The sequence below is a fragment of the Dromiciops gliroides genome, chromosome 2 (genome assembly GCF_019393635.1).
Source record: "Dromiciops gliroides isolate mDroGli1 chromosome 2, mDroGli1.pri, whole genome shotgun sequence".
Taxonomy (NCBI): Eukaryota; Metazoa; Chordata; class Mammalia; order Microbiotheria; family Microbiotheriidae; genus Dromiciops; species Dromiciops gliroides.
This window is the reverse complement of record NC_057862.1, coordinates 241782301-241806967: the sequence shown is the minus strand read 5'-3', so window position 1 is coordinate 241806967 and position 24667 is coordinate 241782301. Positions and strand designations below refer to the sequence as shown.

The 24667-nt window shown below is 38.5% G+C and overlaps 1 protein-coding gene across 3 annotated transcripts in view; it reads right to left on the bottom strand.

Annotated features, from left to right (window-relative positions):
- Positions 1-24667, bottom strand: part of MAP3K9 (mitogen-activated protein kinase kinase kinase 9) — a 128044-nt gene that overhangs the window by 21306 nt on the left and 82071 nt on the right. For all 3 annotated transcript variants that reach the window (XM_043982198.1, XM_043982199.1, XM_043982200.1), the window contains exons 3-6: positions 15000-15180; positions 6722-6870; positions 4472-4647; positions 1081-1321 (exon numbers count right to left, since the gene is read on the bottom strand). In XM_043982198.1, coding sequence (XP_043838133.1) covers positions 1081-1321; positions 4472-4647; positions 6722-6870; positions 15000-15180 — 747 coding nt within the window. The remainder of the gene's footprint in view (positions 1-1080; positions 1322-4471; positions 4648-6721; positions 6871-14999; positions 15181-24667) is intronic.

Genomic DNA, 24667 nt, shown 5'->3' with positions numbered 1-24667 from the left:
TAATCAATCCAATCAGCCCTAAGGGTCTCCCTAGGCCTTTTGTTCTAAAGAATACACCCTCTCCTCATCTCTGCCCCTAGGAATTTCCTGGTCTCCTTCAAAACCCAGATCAAGCACAATTTAGTCCCTACTATTTACTGTTAGTGGTACCTTGGTAGCTTATGTGTCTTATTTTTATTGTTCAGTCGTGTCCAACTCTTTGTGACCCCATGAACGTTCCCATTTTTTTCTCTAGTTCCCATTTTACAGATGAGGAACTGAGACAAATAGGGATTGAGTGACTTGTCTGAGGCTGGATTTGAACTCAGATCTTCCTGACTCCAGACTTGGTGCTCCATCCACTGCACCACCTAGCTGCCCCATACATGTCTTATATGTGTTGATATATACCCATATGCATGTATATCCTCTCCCCTGTCCCCGCCCCACCATCCCTGAATGTAAATTTCTGAGAGCAGGAAAGGTTTCCCTTTGTTTCTGTACCTCCAGTCACTGGAACAGTGCCTTTGCTTTATTGTAATACCACAAAAACATATACACAAGTACATCTATGCATCTATGCATATAAATATGTATACACACATTGAAACATTACATACGTGATGTTACACTTATTGTAGTATTAGATATAACAGCATGCAAACATATGTGTATACTTGTATGTGTGTGCATATTATATTGTGTATATCACATATATGTTTGTGTGGTGTTATAATGTGCTGTGTAGGTAGGTGCCTGGCCCCCAGCAGGAACTTATTAAATGCTTACTGATTGATTACAGTTTCTTCTAGGCTTTATTGTTGAGTCATCTCAGGTGTGTCCTACTCTTTGTGACCCCATTTGGAGTTTTCTTGGCAAAGGTACTGGAGTGGTTTGTTATTTCCTTTCCAGCTCATTTTACAGATGAGGAAACTGAGGCAAACAGGGTTAAGTGACTTGCCCAGGGTCACACAGCTAGTAAGTGTCTGAGGCTGGATTTTTATTCAGGAAGATAAGCCTTCCTCATTCCAAGCCCAGAGATCTATCCACTGAGCCACCTAACTGCCCCTTCTAGGCTTCAGGACTCCTCAAATCATGTACCTGAAGGGAGGCTGATGCGGTTGCCGTCCTTGAGTTTCAGCCGGTTCTTCTTAAACTTGCCCTTGCGTTTCTTTACCCGGGGCTTCTCTTGGCACAACTGATGGATAATGATGTTGAGCTCCCTCTGCAGGATGTCAATCTCCCTCTCTGCTAGCTCTTGCTCTCGGCGCCTCAGTAGCTCCTCATGGTTCTTCTGTTGAAGGGCTGCCCGAGTCAGCTCTTCCTCCCACGTACGAAGCTCCTACCAAGGACAGAGGAAGAGAGGAAAGATGGATACAGGAAAGTATGGGGGGCAAATCCTTCCATCATTTTTGACACACAATCAAATAAGCTCTACTGGAGGGTCCTTCATAGAATCAAGAATGTTAGAATTGGAAGGGATTTAAATCTCATTTAGATCTAGTCCTTTCGTATTTTACAGATGAGGAAACTGAAGAAGAGAGTAATTAAGTGATTTTTTTCCTCAAAAAAGCACATTCATTTATATCATAATATAGCAAGGCTAAGTGGATAAAGTGCTAGATTTGTAAGCTCTGTTTTTTAAAATGGCTGTTTTCCTTCTCAAGGAGGGGAGAGGGGAGGGAGAGAGAGAATTTGGAACTCAAGATTTTAAAATATGAAAGTTAAAAAATTGTTTTTAAATGTAATTGGAAAAAAATATTTAATTTTTTAAATGGCTTCTTGATTGATGAACTTGGATCCAGGAAAATGTGGGTTCAAATCCCAACTTTAACACTTAACTGTGTGACAATGGCCAAGTCACTTTAAACTTCTTTAACCTTCAATTTTTTTCATCTATAAAATGGGGGTAAGAATACCTCTAGTACCTACCCCACATGGTTGTGAAGATCAAATGAAATCTGTATATAATGTGGCTCTTTGCAAACTTTAAATAACTATACAGAATATCCCAAACTTTAAATCACTATACAGAACATGAACAAGGCTGTTGAATCTCTGGCATATCATGCCTCTAAGTATCCATTTTGTCAAAAATCATGGTTGTGCCCAATGTACAGAGGGTGAAACTGAGGCAGAAAGAAGTTCCCTAAAATTTCAGTAAATCATTCAGTGGTAAAACTGAGACTACAGCTTCACGTGTATAATTCCTTTATCACAGTATTTTTTCTTTATTTTTCTTCTTATTTATGGAATAAAACAAGTATTTCCATAACAGAGAATAATAAAAAATGATTGCACATGAAACTGCAAATCTATTATGTACAACTTTCTATTCCACATAATAAAGTTATCGTGTAAATTTCTGTTTATTTCCTTTCCCTAGAGATGGCTACCATTAGACAGGAGAGGAGGAGGAAGCAAATGGAAGGAAAAGAGATGAGGAAGAAGAGATGAAGGGGCATAAAGGAGTGGGAGGGAAATGGGTAGAGGAAAAGAAGCAAGAGGGAAAAAAGGGGAGGGGGAAAATACAAGAGAAGAAGAGGAGGGAGAAAGGGAGAAGAAAAGGAAGAGAGGAAGAAAAAGTGGAAGAAGAGAAAGGAAAGAATATAATGGATTTTTGTAAAATCTTTATAAACATATATGTGTGTGTATATGTGTGTATCTACACATATATCTACACATACATATACACACATATTTAAATAAAATCTTCCCAACAGGGAACATAGCCCCTGGGAGCCGAGCATGAACTTTTCAACTTCCTTCTTTGGGGGAAATAAAGCTGTTAAAAATAATTATTCTGAGCCCTCCAAATCCTCTGCTCTCTTGTGTGACTCCTTTGCCTTCACTGCTAGGAGAACAAAAGGATTTAGAAATCACAGAATAATTATGCTCAGTTGGCTGATTTTCCTGTTAAAGGGAAAAGTTGAAAAGTTCAAGATGATTGCAGCATCACAGGTCACTCACTCCTTCATTCCTGCTAGTTCCTATGAGTGGCAAGATTTTGAGTTTATTTATTTATTTTTTTTTAAAAGTCCCTTCTTTCTAAAAACCTCAGATTTCTCCCTTCCACAGACTTCAACTCATCCCAATAGAACCTAAAACAGCAACCAACAAGTAACAATTAGCAGCAGGAGACAGGATCCATTGTTGGTAGTGAGGAAGACACCTGCCTGAAGGAGGCATCACTGTAAGTCAACAGCAGTACCGGGCATGGGAGCTATAGTAATTTTCCAATCTGAAGTGCTAACATTATATGATTAGAAAGTGTTCCATTAAGGAGCACTTCTGTAAATGGAGTTGCATAACAACTCAAACCACACTCATTGCGTAAAGAGTGAAGATAGGTACATCTCTTACGACAAGAAGCCTAGAATATAGATCTTTTCCTTGTCCTTTCAAATACCTAAGGAACTGCGTTTTTTAGCAGTTTGGGGGAATTCCTGGTGTAGGAACTCTATTCACAGAGACTGATCACATCCTACCTTAAGAGTATAAGTCTTAAGAAGTTGCCTGAGGCTCATAGAGACTAAGTACCTGGTTCATAAAATTATACCTATAAATTCATTTTACAAATATGTTCTGTTTATTCAGATACCATACAATGGTAAGGAATTTTAATTGATATTGCACAATGAAAATATTCTTTAAAGTGCTACAGTTAGTCATTTCTGAAAATTAGTGGGGGGGTTCTTTTGGACCAGAACTTTGATTTTGTTGGTCTAAGAAAACTTCTTTGAACAATACACTCTGCAACTTGTGGTCTTATAGAGCAACTTAGGGGGCTGAGAGGTTAGGTTCCTTACCGAGGGTTACACAGTTAATAAGTATTAGAGGCAGGATCTAAACTTAGGTCCTTCTGACACTACTAAAAATCCAATGTTTATTCCATTTTACCATGCTTTGTTGTTGGTGGTCAGTCATTTTTAGTCATGTCTGATTCTTCATGACTCCATCTGGGGTTTTCTTGGCAAAGATTCTGGAATGGTTTGCCATTTTCTTCTCCAGCTCATTTTACGGATGAGGAAACTGAGGCTAACAGGTAAAGTGACTTGTCCAGGGTCACACAGTTAGCAAGTGTCTGAGGCCAGAATTGAACTCAGGAAGATGAGTCTTCCTGATGCCAGGTCTAGCACTCTATCCATTGTGCCACCTAGCCACCTCCCTTCAGTTTGGAACACAAGTGAACAATCCTATAAGGGTAGGCTGCTGCTAACTGCCTTGCCCTTTTATTCCTGTCATATCTTAGGAAGAAACAACATATTCTACACCATTTCAAGCAAAACCCAGGCCTAGAATTTTCTTTTTCTTTCCTAGGAAAAATCAGCTGATTTTTTATTATAAAAAATGTTATTATAAAAATCAGCTAACTAATTATTAATTGTAATGAATAAGGAGATACACTTGTTAGAGCCAATAAGATATGGCCGGGTTCCATTCCTAGCAGGGATGGCCCACTGATGGGAGGATGTATTAATACATTCTTTACCTTTTCTTTGGCCCTGAGTTGGTCAAACATCTCTTGAATCTCATGTTTCCAGTCATCCTGCAGACAGTGGAAGGAGTCCTTGGGCATTTCAAAAAATCCAGATTCTTCTATAGTGGTGAGTTGGTCCAGGATATTCATGAAAGACGGTCGTGAATGGGGATCAGGATTCCAGCAGTCTAACCAGGATAAACACATATAGACAAAAAGGATGGGAAGAGGTAAATGTTAGAATTAGAACATGAGTTGACCAGGTTTACCCTAAAGTTTCCTCTCATCCTCCCTTCCTGGGACTCTTGAAGAGGAATAATACCATTGCCACTAGCTAAGAATCAAGGAAAATGCTGGTCTATGAAAATGGTGTCAAAATGTTAACTCCTATTTTATAGCAAAGAAACAAGGACCTAGGAAGGAAAATTGGGATGTCCAAAGTCACAAGAATAGCATCTACAATTAAACCCTTGGAGTCCTGATTTCTAGACCAATTAACAGGGAAAAGAATTAATACAAGGGATCTTTACTTATAGAAACTTCATAGTCATAGTTTATTATATTTTAAGATGGAGACATTCTTTGCTCTACCATATTATATATTTATACAAAAACACACACAGACTGACTTCTTAAGCATGTGACCCTGGGCAAATCATTTAGCCTCTTCTGAGTCTTATTTTCATCATCTGTAAAATGAGAGGAGAAAGTAATAATGCTTCTACTCCCTATTTCACAAAGCTGTTATATACACTATATACAAAGCTGGATAGATATAGAGATAGATATATAGAGAGAGGTAGATATATAGATGATAAATGATAGATAGATAGATAGATAGATAGATAGATAGATAGATAGATAGATAGATAGATAGATAGATAGATAGATAGATAGATAGATGGATGGATGGATAGATGGATGGATGGATAGATGTGTGTGTATACAGATATACATACATACATATATATGTGTATATATGTGTGTATATATATATATATGTATATATATATATAGAGAGAGAGAGAGAGAGAGAGAGAGAGAGAGAGAGAGAGAAAGAGTCTGTGTGTATATGTTTACATTTCCCTCATGAATGTTAAGGGCTAAAATTCTAGCTAGTCTGTCTAAAATATCTAATGAGTGGTCGCCAATAAATTATAAGCTTTAGCAAGAGTTAGACTTTTAAGCATTTATTAAGGAAAACAAGAATTTGGTAAAGAGAGAGAGAAAGGCCTAGATTTTTATCTATTAAAGGGAGAGCACATTTTTAGCTCCCTTCTCCGCCAGAGTCCAAAGGAAAGAGCCCGAGACTGAGCGCCAGTCTCTTCTTTCCTCCTCCCACTAGTCTGCGTCACTTCCTGATGCCTGGTCTTGCCCTCAAAGACCTTCGCTTCATGGGCAGAACTCTTCTACAGTAAGTATCCAGCAGGTGGCGTTATTCCAATCGTTACATGAAGAAGATCTAAGAGTTCTCTCTTCCCTCTAGGATAAAATTCAAACTCCTGTTTGCAAAGTCTCAGCTGGAAGGACCCATAGCAACCTCCCCGTGTAATGCCATTTTCTCACAGATGAACAATTGTAGGATAAGGGGTACTATGTGACTTGTCTAGGTCAACAAAGCAGTGTTAGAGAGGGCTCAAACCCAAGTTCTCCTGATTCCCAGTCTGGTGCTTTTGAATCAATAATTTGAAAACTACTAGACTAAGTCAAGGGATTCCTAGCATTACATCATAAATTTAGAGCTTGAAGGGAATTAACAGGTCATCTAATCCAACCACCTCATTTGACAGATTTAGGAACAGAGTCCCAGAATAACTTGCTCAAAATGATGTAGGTATGAAGTGGCAGAGATTTGAAGTGCGGTCCCTTCCCTCCAATTCCTATGATAATTTCCCTTAATTCCATTGCTGCCTTAACATCACAGCACTGGTCCCAGTTCCATCATTAAATATGTGACCCTCCTTAGCTCAGGGTCTAAGTTTTCTTGCCTGAATGACCCCTTCTGGCTCAACTGTTCCACGCATTCAAAATATTCATTCACAGACTTTGTTACTTGTTCATTCAACCCTTTCTATCATGGGTGGTCAGATGTAAGAAGCACTTACGAGCTCAATCTAGCATGGCATTGTGAAGATCACAAAATGGGCATTATTCCCATTAACCATAGGATTTCCACCAGAAATGACTAATACCTAATTTCTTCTCTTGGTAACTAGTCATCACAATATTCCCCTACTCTCCTCCAGCCAGGCGGCCACTTACCTTCCATGAGTTTGGTAAAAGGTTCTGGGCACGTAGAAGGAATGGGAAGGGCAAGCTTATTCATGGCAACCCCATAGGCTACTGCTAAGCCATCTATTCCTCGGAAGGGCACTTCACCCGTTAGCAATTCCCAAAGCAGCACACCATAGCTAAGGAGAGGCAAAGACAGAGATTCCATAAGAAGTAACGTAACATAATCAATTATCATACTCAACTACCATAGCTTGTATGGCCTTGCCAAACACAGAAAAGTCTCCCCATGCTAATGGGAAGCCAATGGTTGACATCATGACTATTATGATATTCATCATGGTGTTCTTGAATAGTACTTATTGGCAATATGGTACAATGGAAAGAATATTAATCTTGGAGTCAGGATACCTGAGTTCCAATTTCAGCATTGTCTTCCCTTAAAATGTGAGCTCCTTGAAGGCAAGACACTGTCTTTTTACCTTTATTTTTATCCCTAGCACTTAGCACAATGTCTGGCACACAGTAGGCTCTTAATCAATGCTTGTTGACTAAATTCTTAGGCATGTGATGCTGGACAAATCATATAGCCTCTTCTGAGTCTTTTTTTCATCATCCATAAAATGTTAGGAGGAAGTAATACAGCTGCTTCTTTTTTTTATCAAAACACTTTCTTTAGAACAATCCCAATTTAGAACAATTCTATTTTATAGAAAGAAACACTTAGGCTCAGAAATATTAAATGGCATATCCAAATTCTCATAAGTAATATTCAGAAGAACTTGAAAGAAATATATTTTGTGTATTTAAAAATATTTCCCAATTATATGTAAAAAATTAACAATTTTTAAAACTTGAGTTCCAAATTATATCTTTCCATCTTGCCTGTCCCCCCCTGCCTTTTTGAGAAGGCAAACAATTTGATACTGATTGTACAATGGAAGTTGTGCAAAATGTAATTCCATATTAGCCATGTTGCAAAAGAAAACACAAACAAAATAAAACAATAAAAATAAAGTGAAAAAAAACCTTTGTTTCAATTTACATTCAAAAGTCATCAGTTCTTTCTAGGGAGAAGGATAGCATTTTTCATCATAGATCCTTTGGAATTGTCTTGGATCATTGTCTTGATCAGAGTAGTTAAGTTTTCCACAGTTGATCACCGTTACAATACTGCTTTTACCATGTAGAGTATTCACTTTATTTTGCATCAATTCACATGTCTTCTGAGTTTTTTCTAAAACATTTCTGCTCCTCATTTCTTATAGCAAAATTGTATTTTATCACAATTGTATGTCATATCTTTTTATCCATTCCTTAATTGATAGGAATCCCTTCAATTTCCAATTCTCTGACACCACAAAAAAAGCTACTACATTTTACTACAAAGAGATACTTTTCCCTTTTCTTTGACTTCTTTAGGGTGTTGACATTGTTGTTATTGTTGTTCACTTATTTCAGTAGTGTTCAACTCTTTGTGACCCCATTTGAGGTTTACTTGACAGAGATACTGGAGTGGTTTGGCTTTTCTTTCTCCAACTCATTTTTTAGATGAAGAACTGAAGCAAACAGGCTTAAATGTCTTAACCAGGATCACAAAGCCAGTGAGTGTATGAGGTCTGATTTAAACTCAGGAAGATAAGGCTTCCTGATTCCAAACCCAATGCGCTCTCCACTGTGCCACCTATCTGCCCCCTAAAATTCACTTATGCATGGGCTAGGAATCGAATCGAGGCCTCCCACATGGCAGGTGAGAATTCTGCCACCAAACCACCTGGTAGTGGCATTGCTGGGTTAAAGGATATGTATAGACTTAAAGGTCTTTAATCACAGCTCCACTTATTTTTCTAGAATGACTGTATTAGCTCACAACTCTACCAACAGTACAACAGTGTCCCGATTTTTCCACATTCCCTCCAGCATTTATCATTTTTCCTTTTCTGTCATGTTAGTAAATCTGTGTGTGACTGGTAACTCAGAGTTGGTATGTGAGATTAATACAATAAAACTTATCAATCAATAAAACATTTCTAAAAACATTTATTATTTATTTATTTTTAGCTTTTTTTTTTTAATTGAGTTCTAAATTCTTTCCTTCCAGCATTTTCCCCACCTACTTCAGGCAATATATAATTATACATGTGAAATCATGCAAAGCATAATTTCCATATTAGCCATATCACAAAAAAGCAAGAAAAATAAAGTGAGAAAGCTATACTTCAATTTGCACTCAGAATTTATCAATACTTTCTCTGGAAGTGGATAGCATTTTTCATTATGAGTTAATTGGAAATGTCTTGGATCACTGTATTGATCACAGTAGCTAAGTTTTTCACAGTTGATCATCATTATAATATTGCTGTTACTGTGTACAATGATCTCCTGGTTCTGTTCACTTCACTTTGCATCAGTTCATATAAGTCTTCCTATGTTTTTTTTGCAACCATCCTCCTTGCCATTTCTTATAGCACAATAGTACTCCATCACAATCTTATGCCATAACTTATTTAGCATTCCCCAATTGATGGGCATCCCCCTAAATTTCCAATTCTTTGCCACTATAAATAGAGTTGATAGATAGATAGATACACACACACATATATGTATGTGTGTATATATGTACACATATATATATGTGTGTATGTATATATGTGTATGTATGTATACAGGTTCTTTTCTTTGATCTCTTTGAGGTATAGACCTAATAATAGCAATGCCACTATATTGCTGGGACAAAGGGTATATATGTTTTATAGTACTTTGGGTATAATTCCAAATTTTTCTCCATAATAGTTGGATCAGTTCACAATTCCACTGACAGTTTATTAGTATACCTATTTTCCATTATCTCTTCTAGAATTTGTCATTTCTGATAGATATGAGCTAGTACTTCCAAGAAGTTTTAATTTGCATTTCTCCAATAAATAGTAATTTAGATTGTTGTTTTTATTTTTTGAGGTTTTTCCTTTTTGCTCTGATTCTTCTTTCACAGCATGACTAATGCAGAAATATGTTTAATATGATTGTACATATATAATCTATATCAGATTATTTGCTGTCTTAGGAAGGGGGAGGGAGAAGGGAGGGGAAGGAGGGAGAACAATTTGAAACTAGAAATTTTTTGCTGTTGTTGTTGTTGTTGTTGTTGTTGTTGTTTTATTGTGGGGCAATGAGGGTTAAGTGATTTGCCCAAGGTCACACAGCTAGTAAGTGTCAAGTGACTGAGGCCAGATTTGAACTCAGGTCCTCCTGAATCCAGGGCCAGTGCTTTATCCACTTCGCCACCAAGCTGCCCCCTGAAACTAGAAATCTTATAAAAACAAATGTTAAAAAACTATCTCTACATGTAATTGGAAAATAATAAAATACTTTTATGGAAAAAAATAGTTATTTAGAACATTTTTTCATATGACTATAGATATCTTTGATTTCTTCTTCTGAAAACTGCCTTTGACAATTTATCAATTGAGGAATGGCTTTTATTTTTATAAATTTGACTCCATTTTCTATATATTTGAAAAAGAGGCCTTTATCAGAGAAATTTGCCGTAAAAAAATTGATATTATGACTTCATCGTCTGTGGTACCTTTTAGCAAAATGTAGTCTCCCTGATTACCTGTTTTAATCAGGTCTATTTTTGCTTTTGCTTTGTCTGAGATCATGATTACTATTTCTGCCTTTTTTACTTTAGCTAAATCATAATAGATTCTGATCCATCTCTTATTTTAACTCTGTGTTTTTCTTTCTGTTTCAAATGTGTCTCCTGTAAAAAGCATATTGCTAGATTCTGGTTTCTAATCTATTCTGTTATCCAATTCTGTTCAGTGGGTGAGCTCATCCCATTCACATTCAGTTATGATTACTGTGTATCTCCTTCCATCCTATTGTCTTCTGTTTATCCTTCTTGGTCTCTTTTTATCCTATCCCTGCTCATAAGTCTATTTTGCTTCTGACCACTGCCTCCTTAATCTGCCTTCCCTTTTATCATCTTCCCCTTCCTCTTATTCCCTATACCTCCTATTTCTCTGTTGAGTAAGATAGATTTCTATAGCCAACTTAGTGTGCATGTGTATACACACACACACATATAGGCATGTATACACACATCCTCTTCCCTCTGAACAAATTCCAATGAGAGTGATGTTCACCCATTGCTCACCACCACTACCCATTTTCCATATACTATAAAAGCTCATCATTGTGTGCCTCTTTTATGTGAAATAATTTCTCCCATTCTATCTTTTCTTTCCCCTCCTCCTAGTGCATCCTTCTCATCCCTTCATTTTTTTAGATCATCCCAACATAATCAATTCACACCCATGCCCTCTATCTATGTAGACTGCTTGTAACTGCCCTAGTAATGATAAAGTTCTTAGGAAATCACATGTATTGAAGTCACATATAGGAATGGTTTAACCTTATTGATTATCAGGATTTTTCTTTCATGTTTGCCTTTTTAGGTTTCTCTTGTGTTTGAAAGTCAAATTTTCTATTCAGCTCTGTCTTTTTCATCAGAAATTCTTGAAAGTCCTCTATTTCATTAAATATCCATTCCCCCCACCAAAGGATTATACTCAATTTTTCTGGGTAGGTAATTCTTGGTTGTAATCCTAGCTCCTTTGCCTTCTGGAATACCATATTCCAACCCTCAACTCCTTTAAAGTGGAAACCGCTAAATCTTAGGTGATCCTGACTATGGCTCCATAACATATGAATTGTTCTTTCTGGCTTCTTACAATATTTTTTTTACTTGACCTGGGAGATCTGGAATTTGGCTATAATATTCCTGAGAGTTTTCATTTTGGGATCTCTTTCAGGAGTCTTTCAATTTTTATTTTACTCTCTGGATCTAAGATATCAGGGAAGTTTTCATTTATAATTTTTTTGAAATAAGAAGTCTAGGCTCTTTTTTTGATCATGGTTTCTGGTGGTCTAATAATTCTTAAACTGTCTCTCTTCAATATATTTTTAGGTCAGTTGTTTTCCTGATGAAATATTTCATATTTTCTTCCATTTTTTTCATTCTTTTGACGTTGTCTTATTGTTTCTTGACTTCTCATGGAGTCATTAGCTTTCATTTGCCTAACTCTAATTTTTATTTGTTTCGTTTTTGTTTTTTGGGGGAATTTTGCCAGGCAATGAGAGTTAAGTGACTTGCCCAGGGTCACACAGCTAGTAAGTGTCAAGTGTCTGAGGCTAGATTTAAACTCGGGTCCTCCTGAATCCAGGGCTGGTGCTTTATCTACTGCGCCACCTAGCTGCCCCCCTAACTCTAATTTTTTTGGGGGGGCGGAGCAATTGGGGTTAAGTGACTTGCCCAGGGTCACACAGCTAGTAAGTGTTAAGTGTCTGAGGCCGGATTTGAACTCAGGTCCTCCTGAATCCAGGGCTGGTGCTCTATCCACTGCGCCACCTAGCTGCCCCCCTAACTCTAATTTTTAAAGAATTATTTTCTTCAGTGAGCTTTTGTACCTCTTTTTCCATGTGGCCAATTCTGCTTTTTAAGGAATTCTCTTTTTTTTAAGGTATTGTTTTCTTCATGATTTTTTGTGCCTTTTTTACCAAGCTATTAATTTTATTTTCATAATTTCCTTGCATAACTCTTGCTTCTTTTCCTGATTTTTCCTCTACTACTCTTATCTCTTTCTTTAACTTTTGCAGGAATTCTTGCTGGGCTTGGTTCCAGTTAGCATTTTTCTTTGAGGCTTTGGTTTTAGCCATTTTTACATTGTTATCTTCTTCCAAGTTTATATCTTGTCTTCCCTGCCACAGGTTTTTATTGTTAAGTTCTCTTTTTCTTGGAACTCTGAATTTTATGTTAAAGTTGGGTTCTGCTTACCTGGGGATAGGGAGGCACTGTTCCAAGCTTCAGGCTTTTTTATGGTACAGTTTTCAATTAGTTCTAGGAGGTTAAAAGTTTTCAGTGCTTCCAAGGTGGTGTGATCCAGGGAGAGGTATGGTCACTGTTTTCCTGATCTGCTCTAGTCTTTACCCAGAAAGGGTCCCTGTTCCCTTGCAGGTGCAAATGCTCTAGAGGTCCTCTTAGCCTTAGCAAAGGCCAGTGTTACTGTCCTCACTCTGATGTCACAGACCTTTCCTGAGTGCCTCCTAAATTTTCTTAGGCTGGAAAAATGTCTCACCCTGAACTTTTGTTGGCTCTGCCTCTCTCAAATTTGATTTGAGGTGCTATTTTAAAGTTATATGGAGAGGAATTTTTAGAGAGTTCAACTGGGTCACTGCATCTAATCCATCTTCTGGGTTCCACCCCCCTCAATAAAACATAACTTGTTAAAAGAATTCCATTAGTAGGCCAAGAAGGGGAGGGGAGGGAATGGGAGAGGGAATAGGGGGGAATAAGGAAGGAGTAGTGAACAGTATTATCAAGATCATCTAATACCAGCTAACCTGGGCCAGAATGTATTCCCTAGGCATCAGACCTCCTTTAGATAGGCCTCATCTACAGCCTCAAGTACAATGTCAGAGGAGAGCTTAAAAAAATAGGTGCTAGGGGCAGCTAGGTGGTGCGTGGATAGAGCACCGGCCCTGGAGTCAGGAGTACTTGAGTTCAAATCCGGCCAGACACTTAACACACACTTACTAGCTGTGTGACCCTGGGCAAGTCACTTAACCCCAATTGCCTCACTAAAAAAAAAAAAAAAAAAAAAAGATGTTAGAGCTGGAAAACAATTCAGATGATCTTATCCAACCCTTTTGTTTTACAATGAGAAAAATAAGCTTTGTAGAGGGGAAGTGACTTCCTGGTGGGGAGAGTGCTTGAGGAATGGTAGAATAATAGATAACTCTAGCTCTGGGGTCAGAAAATATGGGCTCCTGTGGTTCTGATGCATTCTATCAGTGTAATTTTGAGTAAGTCATTGAAACTCCCTGGGTCTAGGTTTCCTCATCTATAAAATGAGGGGGTTGGACTAGGCAGGCTCCCACTTTCCTTTTGATTTTAGAGCCATGGTCCTTTGATCCAATCATGTCCATTTTACAGATGTGGAAACTGAGATTCAGAATGATCATACAAAAAAAAAAAAAAAAGAATGATCATACAGGTCATTCAGCTGCAGTGAATAACAAACAGGGTGAGGATTTGAACCAAGGTCTCCTGGTGCTTTCTCTAGTACATCATAACTGCCTGTGGCCCATGACTCAAAAGCTATTGAGATTCTTTGGGGAAGAAGAATGGATTATTTTACATTAGCTACATCATTCTGTAATGTCAGCGGAAAAGCAGAATCAGGCCTACAGGGATTCACCTAACATGGAACTATGTTTCTGAAATATAGAAAGCTGATGACATTACATTTTCTTGTATACAATGATGCTAATGACTTATTGTTGGATCATCTAGGTCAGCTATCTTAATTGTACAGATTAGAAAACTAACCCAAGGACCAGAACTGATTTGTCCAAAGTCACATAGGTAGTAAGAAGTAAAGCTGGGATTTGAACCTATGTCCTATAACTCCAATTCTTTCTACTGTACCACAATGAAAAATCCAACTTCGATCTTCCCCATATCCAAAAACATAGGAGGGGAAAATAGTTGCTTGAAAAAATACATCTACTGAAACATATTAAGTATACTTAGATAGTAATAATCATATACCCTGCCTGAGTAGGGTAAACATTTGTCTTGGGCCTTTACGTTTAGAACAAGAGTTCTTAATCTTGAGTCTGTGAAGTTGTTTTTAATTTTTTGATAATTCTATTTCAATATAATATTTTCTTTGCAATTCTATGTATTTTATTTTAAGCATTTAAAACATTATTTTGAGAAGGGGTTGCTAGGCTTCACCAGACTTCCAAAGGGGTTCATGATGCCCACAGAAAAGGTTAGGAAACCCAGTTCTAGAAACAAGATGCTGGTTTATATATAACTACTTACCATCTTTTCTTAGAGGGCAACCAGATATCTTTGGATTGCAATATATCCATATGGTGGATCAGTGCCTGGCAATCCCATTCCCTTAGCTAGCATAATAGAAATTAGCTTTGCATGATTTTTGTTTGTTTGGTTTTTTTGTGTGGGCAATGGGGGTTAAGTGACTTGCCCAAGGTCACACAGCTAGGCCGTGTCAAGTGTCTGAGGCCGGATTTGAACTCAGGTACTCCTGAATCCAGGGCCGGTGCTTTATCCATTGTGCCACCTAGCTGCCCCCTTGCTTTGCATTATTTTTGAAGATCATCCATCTATGTTTAGGTTCTCTTCCAATTTGGGGATCTTATGCTCCTAAACAATACTCAGATTCTAGAAGAGTCTGGACAACTGAAATGAATTTGAGAACACAGCAGTCCCTACCTCCACACATCACTGCCCTTGGAGAACATGGAGGAGCGGATGACTTCAGGGGCCATCCAAGCATAAGTTCCAGCTGCACTCATCTTGGTGGTCTTGTGCCATTCCCGGGCCAGGCCAAAATCTGTGATCTTCAGAATCTTGTTGCTCAAGTCTCCATTCTCAACTTTTTGGAGGATCAATACTGGACAAGGAAAGAGATAACAAAGAAAATAAGAGAAAGAATCAATAGAATGAACATACACAGTCCTGTTCAATAATAACACATTTATAGAACATACTGGTCCTATAGGGGAGGTAATGCAGGTACTATCCCATAATTAGGTTAAATGCCTTGCCTAAAATATAAGGCTAGTAAATAGTGGAGCTGAAACTCAAACCAAGTTCTTCTGTCTCCAAGTCTGACTCTTTTTTTTTTCATTATATCAGAGGTTTTCCAATCTTTTCTAGTAGCCATACCTTGTGGCTTTTAGTTAACCTTCCCTATATCTCTTATTCAATAAGAAAGGGAAAAACTCTAGAATCTGCCATGCACACACCCACAAGAAATGAAATGAAAAAGGAGGTTAATTCCCTTAAAGAAAACTTTATTTGTATATAACCTTTTTTGTTTGTTTTTGTTTTTGCCTTTTTTTTTCAGGGCAATGAAGGTTAAGTGACTTTCCCAGGGTCACACAGCTAGTAAGTGTCAAGTGTCTTAAGGCTGGATTTGAACTCAGGTCCTCCTGAATCCAGGGCTGGTACTTTATCCACTGTGCCACCTAGCTGCTCTCTATATAACATTTTTAATGTCATAAAATTGTTCTCTAATACACACTTTTTTAAACTAACATTTCTACTCATGGGCTATTTCTGTAGGAAAATATGATTATCTCCCAAATATTCACTATATCTCCTCATACCACCAAGGACACATGTACTCCTAAACTGTACCATGCTGCTTCCCTAGATGCCTCAGAATTCACAGTCTACCTGAAATCTCTTTTCTTTCCATCCTCTAAGCCACCCAGCACCTCACTATGCATTATTACAGAATGAGTTACTTCATCAAAAAAAAATGGTCACAACACTGTCTTCTGAGATCCTTGGAGTCCTGGACACATGAATTAATAACAACAGCTCATAGGCCAAAGCATTTTGTTAATGTGTTATGGACAAGATGCACTGAGATCAGACCTGACCCTTCCTTTAGGAAGGCGACATTAAATTCATGCCTAATAATTGTATCCCTGATTTTATGACCACAGACCTAAGAGCCCAAGGGAAAGATTGAAAGGATGAAGGAGGAGGTATTTGGGGTATTGTTTTAATAGCAGTATTATGACCTCTTTATATTTACCTAACTTTCTTTTTTTTCTATTTTTTTCTGTGAGGCAATTGGGGTTAAGTGACTTGCCCAGGGTCACACAGCTTTAAGTGTTAAGTGTCTGAGGCCAGATTTGAACTCAGATCCTCCTGAATCCAGGGCCGGTGCTCTATCCACTGCGCCACCTAGCTGTCCCCTAACTTTCTTTTAAGACATGCTTTACCTTGAAGTCAAGGTCTTCCCTATCCTAGTTTCAAGGCTCTAGAGGTAGAAGCAAACTCAGAGATTATCTAGACTTCCTTTGTTTTACAGATGAAGAAAAAAGGGCCAGAGAAGTTGTGACTTTCACAAGGACAAAGAGCAATTAGCAGAAGAGCCAGGATTTGAACCCATGGCCTCTTACACCCATTCCAAAGTTTTTTCTATTTAACCGCCCTGTCTCTTATTTCCATTTTCCTATCCACAAAGAAGGAGGAGGAAGAGAAGAAGAAGAAGAGGATAAGAAGAGGAGGAGGAGAAAGAGGATGGAAAGGAGAAGTAGGAGAAAAGGAGGAGATGGAGAAGATGAGGAGGAGAAGGAGAAGGGGAAGAAGGAGGAGAGAAGGAGGAGAAGAAGGATGAGGGGGAGAAGAAGAGGAGGAGGAGGAGGAGGAGGAGGAGGAGGAGGAGAAGAAGAAGAAGAAGAAGAAGAAGAAGAAGAAGAAGAAGAAGAAGAAGAAGAAGAAGCTGCCTTACAATAACCCTAGGAGAGAGGTGCTAATATTATCCCCATTTTACAGATGAGGACACCAAAGTAGACAGAGATTGAGTGACTTGCCTAGCATCACATAGCTAGAGTCTGAGGACACATTTGAACTCATGTCTTCCTGACTCCAGATCTAGTATTCTCTCCACTAGGTGCCTCAACAAACTGTCAAGGTGAATGATAAAGGAAAGTCTTTGTGGACCTGACAACAACAGGAAATGAGCACACTCCAGGAACGAGGAACTGGACTTGAAAGTTGGCTATGCACCTTATGACCTGCATGTCTCTGGGCAACTCACTTAACCACTCTGGGCCTTAATTTCTTCATCTTTAAAATAAAGCAGTCAGAGGGGCAGCTAGGTCATGCAGTGGTTAGAGCACTGACCCTGGATTCAGGAGGACCTGAGTTCAAATTTGGCCTCAGACACTTAACACTTACTAGCTATGTGACCCTGGGCAAGTCACTTAACCCCACAATTGCCTCACAAAAAAAAAAAAAATAAAAAAATAAAGCAGTCAGACTAGAAAACCCCCTGAGGTCCTTTCCAGTTCTAAATCCATGGATAAGGGGCAAAGGTGCCTTCCAGTGTGGCATTCTGCAGTGGTTGTACCAACTGTTTCTGTGTCTCCTAAAGGCTAATCCTTGGAGTTCCTCAAGGCTAATTATTTATGAAATAGTAGCAGCTCACATTTTATCATGCTTTAAAGCTTACAAAATACTTTTCTCACTATCACCCTCTGAGCACAGGATCATCATTTTACGAATGAGAAAGCCTGAGGTCCAGAGATGTGACAAAAAGAAGAACATTGTCGTAGGGGAAAAAAAGCCAAACTTAAGAGTTAAAAAACCTAAATTTAAGTCTTGTCTTACTACTTATTGTGTAACTTCAAACAAATCATTTCCTTCTCTGGGCTTGAACTTCCTCATTTGTCAAATGAGATGAATGATCCCTTCCTTTCAAAGCTGGGAACTGCAGGTATGCAATATTGCACACAGTGCCCAACCGATGTGTTAGCTAGTTTTACTGAACTGCTTTTTGGTGTTTTTTTTTTGGGGGTGGGGGGGTTTGTTTTGTTTTGTGCGGGGCAGTGAGGGTTAAGTAACTTGCCCGGAGTCACACAGCTAGCATGTATCAAGTATTTGAGGCCGGAAGTAAATTCTGGTTTTTTTATTCTTCTTTTTTTTTTTTTTTTTTGCAGGGCAATGAGGGTTAAAGTGACTTGCCCAGGGTCACACAGCTAGTAAGTGTCAAATGTCTAAGGCCGAATTTGAACTCAGGTCCTCCTAAATACAGAGCCAGTGCTTTATCTACTGTGCCACCTAGCTACCCACCTGAACTGCTTTTTTTTGTGAGGCAATTGGGGTTACATGACTTGCCCAGGGTCACACAGCTAATAAGTGTCAAATGTCTAAGGCCGGATTTGAACTCAGGTCCTCCTAAATACAGAGCCAGTGCTTTATCTACTGTGCCACCTAGCTGCCCCCCTGAACTGCTTTTTTTAAAGAATTATTATTTTTTCTTGCAAGGGGTGGAAATATGGGTAAAGGATGAGAAGCATTTGAAAAAGAAGGTTATGTAAAAATAAAAGATATTGGCTAGCTATTGAAAAAAAGATAAGGTAAAGAAATTGAAAGAATAAGCATAGGACCGACCCTGGAGTCAGGAGTACCTGAATTCAAATCTGGCCTCAGACACTTAACACTCACTAGCTGTATGACCCTGGGCAAGTCACTTAACCCCAATTGGCTCACTAAAAAAAAACAAAAAAAAACAAAAAACAAAACAAAACAAAAAAGAATAAGCATGGGTAAAGAAGGAAAATTATTGTTTTTTGGCAAATGATCTGATGGTTTATTTAGAGAACCCTGAAAATTCAACTTACAAATGAAATGATTAAATAACTTCAGAACAGTGGAGGGATATAAAAGAAAACCATGAAACTCATCAGCATTTCTGTAGATCATTTAAAAAAGCAGCAAGAAAAAAATGGAAAAAGAAAATACATTCAAAGTAACCATAGAATGTATAAAAATTTGGACATCCACCTACCACGACACACTCAGGACTTGTGTAAATACAAGTACAAAACACTCTACAGAAATAAAGGAAGATAAAATGTTAGCAAAATATGAGGGGTCAGCTAGGTGGCATAGTGGATGAAGCACCAGCCCTGGATTCAGGAGGACCTGAGTTCAAATCCAGCCTCAGACACTTGATACTTACTAGCTGTGTGACCCTGGGCAAGTCACTTAACTCTCATTGCCTCACAAAAAAACAAAAACAAGATATGAGTTGATCATGGTTGGGTCATGCTGCTGTAATAAAAGTGATAATACAAGCTAAATTAGTTCAGTGTCATACAAATCAAGCTACAAAAGGATTATTTTAGAGAACTTGATTAAAATAATAACAAAATTCATCTAGAGGAATGAAAAGACAAAAACTTAAAGTGAAATAAAGGTACTAGTGAAAGGGACCTAGCAGTACCAGGCCTCAAACTATTCTATGAATCAGTATTCATTAAAACTCTTTGGTACAAGGGGCAGCTAGATGGCTCAGTGGATAGAGCACCGGCCCTGGAATCAGAGTATCTGAGTTCAAATCTGGCCTCAGACACTTAACACTTACTAGCTGTGTGACCCTGGGCAAGTCACTTAACCCCAATTGCCTCACTAAAAAAAAACCAACCAACCAAACAAACAAAAACTCTTTGGTACTGGTTATTTTAAAAAATAGAAAAAGCGATCAATGGAACAGATTCGTTAAATAAGATCCAGAAACAATCAAACTTGATAAACCCAAAGACACCATTTACTGGAGTAAGGACAGTTGTTTGACAAAAAACTGAAAAGTGGCTTGGCAGAAGTTAGATTTAGGGGGCAGTCAGGTGGTGCAGTGGCCCTGGGTTCAGGAGGACCTGAGTTCAAATCCGGCCTCAGACACTTAACACTTACTGGCTGTGTGACCCTGGGCAAGTCACTTAACCCCAATTGCCTCACCCCCCCAAAAAAAAAAATTAGACCAACATCTCACATCATATACCTCAACTGGTTCAAATGGACTCATGACTTAGATACTAAAGTGTCATCATTTTTTAAAAATGGAGGGGATCAAAGAAGAAGACAATTTTCACAATTGTAAGATAGGGAAACAATTTTTTATCAAATTAGGGTTAAACATTATAAAAAAAAGACTAAAAATTTTTGATTACATAAAAAGAAAAGTTTCTACATCAACAAAGATAGACTTGGAAGTAAAACAGCTTATGGGGGAAAAATCTTTGCAACAAATGTATCTGATAGAGTTATGATATCCAAGATAAATAGAGTATTGATAACAAATATACAAGAACAATAGCCATTCCCCAATAGATAAATGGGTAACAGATTCAATCAGGTTTTTCTCAAAAGAAGAAAATAAGCTATCAACAACCATATGAAAAAATGTTCCAAATCACTAATAAGAAAAATTCAAATTAAAATAACTCTGAGGTGCCACATACCTATCAGTCAGTCAACACACAATTATTAAGTGTCCACAATATGCCAGGCAAACTAGGGATACAAAAAGAAAAAAAATAATCCCTATTCTTAAATAGCTCACAGTCTAATGGGAAGACAACATGCAAACAACTATATACAAACAAGATATATGCAGGATAAATTGGAGATAATCAGTGGAGGGAAGGGACTAGCATTAAGGAGGGATTGGGAAAGGCTTAATACAGAATGTGTAATATTAGTAGGAACTTGAAGGATGCCAGAGAAGATAGTAAAAAGAGAGATAAGGAGAGAGAGAGAGAGAGAGAGAGAGAGAGAGAGAGAGAGAGAGAGAGAGAGAGAGAGAGAGAGAGAGAGAATTCCAGGCACGGAGGACAGTCAATGAAAATGCCCAAAGAAGAAAAGTGGCAATTGTTGTAGGAGTTTTGGAAAGACAGGCATGCTACTGGGTAGCTATGAATTGGTCCAACCATTTCAGAAAGCAATTTGAAGCTAAATCCTCTCACCCCCTAATCAGTGAACTTTGTGTACCTTTTGATCTAGCAATATCACTGCCCCAAAGTGAGCAAAAACAGAGAGATATCTATGATCTATGACCCATAAATATGCAAATATTTATAGCAATGCTTCTGTTATAGAAAAGAACTGGAAAGGACAGGGGTTCATATCAACAGAGGAATGGCTGATGAATATAACAGAATATTATTGCACCACAAGAAATTATTATTATGACAGATTCGAGGAAACTTGGAAAGACTTATATGAACTGATACAAAGTAAAGTCAGCAGGACCAGAAGAACAACTTACACAATGAGTACAATATTGTAAGAAAATAACTTGGAAAGACTTTAGAACTCAGATAATACAATGACCAATCATGACTTCAGAAGATTGACGATGTAACATGACCCCTACCTTTTTATTTATTTACTTGTTTTTGATTCAAGGAACAAAACCAGTATGTCTATAACACAGTACAATAAAAAGAGATGGTACACAATGCATTGATGTGTTTTCACTAACTCTAATTATTTGTTACCAATGAATAAGCTGAATTGGTAGGCAGTAAAAGTGATGCCACAAAAGAAATAAAAGAACAGCAAGGAAATACTTATTTTAAACCACAGAAAACATCAAGAAAATCAGAAGGGTGGTCAAACAAAGCAAGGCAGTTGTGTTAATGTTAAATTTAACAAATAATTTTAAAACTATAACAGAGGGGGCAGCTAGGTGGCGCAGTGGATAAAGCACTGGCCCTGGATTCAGGAGTACCTGAGTTCAAATCCGGCCTCAGACACTTGACACTTACTAGCTGTGTGACCCTGGGCAAGTCACTTAACCCCCATTGCCCTGCAAAAACAAAAACAAAACCAAAACCAAAAACACGACCTATAACAGAGAAGCTCATAGTTTCATAGACAATCTTTTCAGGTCTTTTTTATTAAAATGTTCATGTTTGTTGATTTTTAAGTTCATAATTTAAAAGAACATTTTTAAAAGATATCAAGAAAAATGTTTAAAAGTTAAAATGTAATTTTTTTAAATTACCTAACTGCATGAAAAGTTCTCTCAGGTCCCTTCCAGGGCTAATCGATTCTATGACTATCTTCTTCCTCCCTCATCTTTTCAGTCTGAGTCTGCTCAGAGAGAAGCACCATCAGGGGAATACTCAGAACTGTACTTGAGACTGGGCCAAGCCCACTCCTTCATCCTCCTCAAATGGTTCTGGTGGAAAGTACATTCCTCTGAGAGGAACTTTCTCCAAGACAGAAAAACCCTAATGGAAACTGAGTGCTCCATGACATAACCTGGGAAGGATTGAAAAGTTCTCCATGGGAGGCACTGCTTTATCACTACCTGTAAGATAAAAATGCTGATTTGGCATATTTAGGACAACAAACAAACACCTAGCATTCAAGAAATTTTCCCTAGCTAGTCAGCTAGGTCTCAAAGAGAGAGACAGTGGCAAGAGTCTCCATTTTGAAAGGCAGAAAATGGGTGGAAGAGCTACCACGCAGGTCTTTCCATCATGGAAAGGATAAAGAACCTTGAATACTAAATAGCGCCAGTCCCTTGGAACACTGTGCACAGTAAAAATTCTCAGAACCCCAAAGTCAGTCAGTCAATAGGCATAGTGATAAGGGCTGGGGATACAAGGAAGGCCAAAAAAAAAAATACCCAACCAAACCAAAAACAACCCAGTTCCTGCCCTCAAGAAGCTCACATTCAGGGGCAGCTAGGTGGCGCAGTGGATAGAACACCGGCCCTGGAGTCAGGAGTACCTGAGTTCAAATCCGGCCTCAGACACTTAACACTTACTAGCTGTGTGACCCTGGGCAAGTCACTTAACCCCAATTACCTCACTTAAAAAAAAAAAGCTCACATTCTAATGGGGCAGACAAATATGCAAACAACTGTGTACAATTTAAGACTGAATGGGATGTGATCTCAGAGGGAAGTACTAGCATTGGGGGGAGGGGAAGAACTGGAAAAGGCCTCTTGTGGAAGGAGGAATTTGAGCTGAATCTTGAAAGGAGCCAAGGAACCTAAGAGATGGAGGTGAGGAGGGAAGGCATACAGAGCATGAGGGATAGGCAGGGAAAAGCTATCACCAGAGATGAAGTGTTGAATATGAGAAACAAGAAGAGCAAGCAAGAAAGCTCTTGTTAAAGAAATTGTGCTTCCCCCACCCCCTCCCCACACCCCTGAATCATTTTGGAGGGAGAAGAAATGGTTTGGGCTTTTTCATTGGATCACAAAAGGGGAGGGACATGGATGGGAGTAAAGTATAAGATGACTAGAAAGGTAGGGTTTTATGTTTTATTCTGGAGGTAATAGGGAGCCACTGAAGTTTACTGAGTAGAGGGGGTGACATGGTCAGACTTGTACTTCAGGAAGATCCCTTTGGCAGCTGAGTGGAGGATGCACTGGATGTAGAGAGAGAGACTTGGGGCAAGGAAACCAGGCAGGAGATGAAAGAGATGAAAATCTGCCTCCTTGCTAATGATGCTAAATGGGGATAAAAACTACAGAGGTGGCAGGAGTATACCAGGAGACCTCATAATCAAATCAATAATGATCTAGCTCCTGCTGCAGGCCTAGATCTAAGCAAAATATCTGAAGTAGGCCAAGTTATTCTTTGGGCCCGAGGCCCTGTTACTTGGCCTACCGTATGTCCCATTCTCCCAGGAGAGCCTTTCTTTCAGCTATCTATCAATTTCTCCTTACAAAGGTAAAATAAGGTTTACTTATGTGGAGGGAGAAGGTTTTTCTAGGAGACATATGCTGGGTGACCCTATTATATAACCCCCCTCCTCCTGCCAACAAATTTGCTCTAATTAAGCGATTCAGGAAGCTATCCAGAATAGCCTACAAGACTCGATATGCAGCTAACTGGCCCCAATAATACAGTAGCATCTGGGTGGTCAGGCTTCCAGCAGGAAGGACCCAACAGCTTCCCAGATTTGATGAGACCTCACCTGTAACAAATATACATAATCAAACAAAACAAATTCCATTGTGGTCCAAAACATATATGTGTGTGTTTATCTATATCTATACCTATACCTATGTGCAATTTTGCACTCTGAGTCCATCATCACCTTTCTGTCAGGAGGTGGGTAGCATGTTTCATCATTCCCTCTCTGGAATTATGGTTGGTCATTGCACTGATCAGAATTCTTAAATCTTTCAAATTAATTTGTTTTTACAATGTTGTTATTACACAAATTTAATAGATCTGCCTTAAGCCTAGGAGTTGAAGCCAAGCTATGTCTGGGTGGTTAAGTCATATAGAAGAAAATACATCTCTCTCCCCTCTTTGCAGAGATGAGGACCTATGGGTGTGGAATACTGCATACACTATCAGATATGGTTGATGTGTTGGTTAGTTTTGCTGAACCGCCTTTTTTCACTCCATCTCTCATCTCCAGGCATTTTTCTCTGATGCCTGGAATGTTCTTCATCCTCAACTCTGCCTACTGAATTCCTTGGCTTCCTTTGTTGTTGTTTGTCCTTCATTCTGGAAGAAAACCAATGACATCCTGAGGGTGATATCTTGATATGTGTGTGAACTGGATTTAAGTGAGGCAGGGCTGTGCAAAGTCACCAGCCTCAC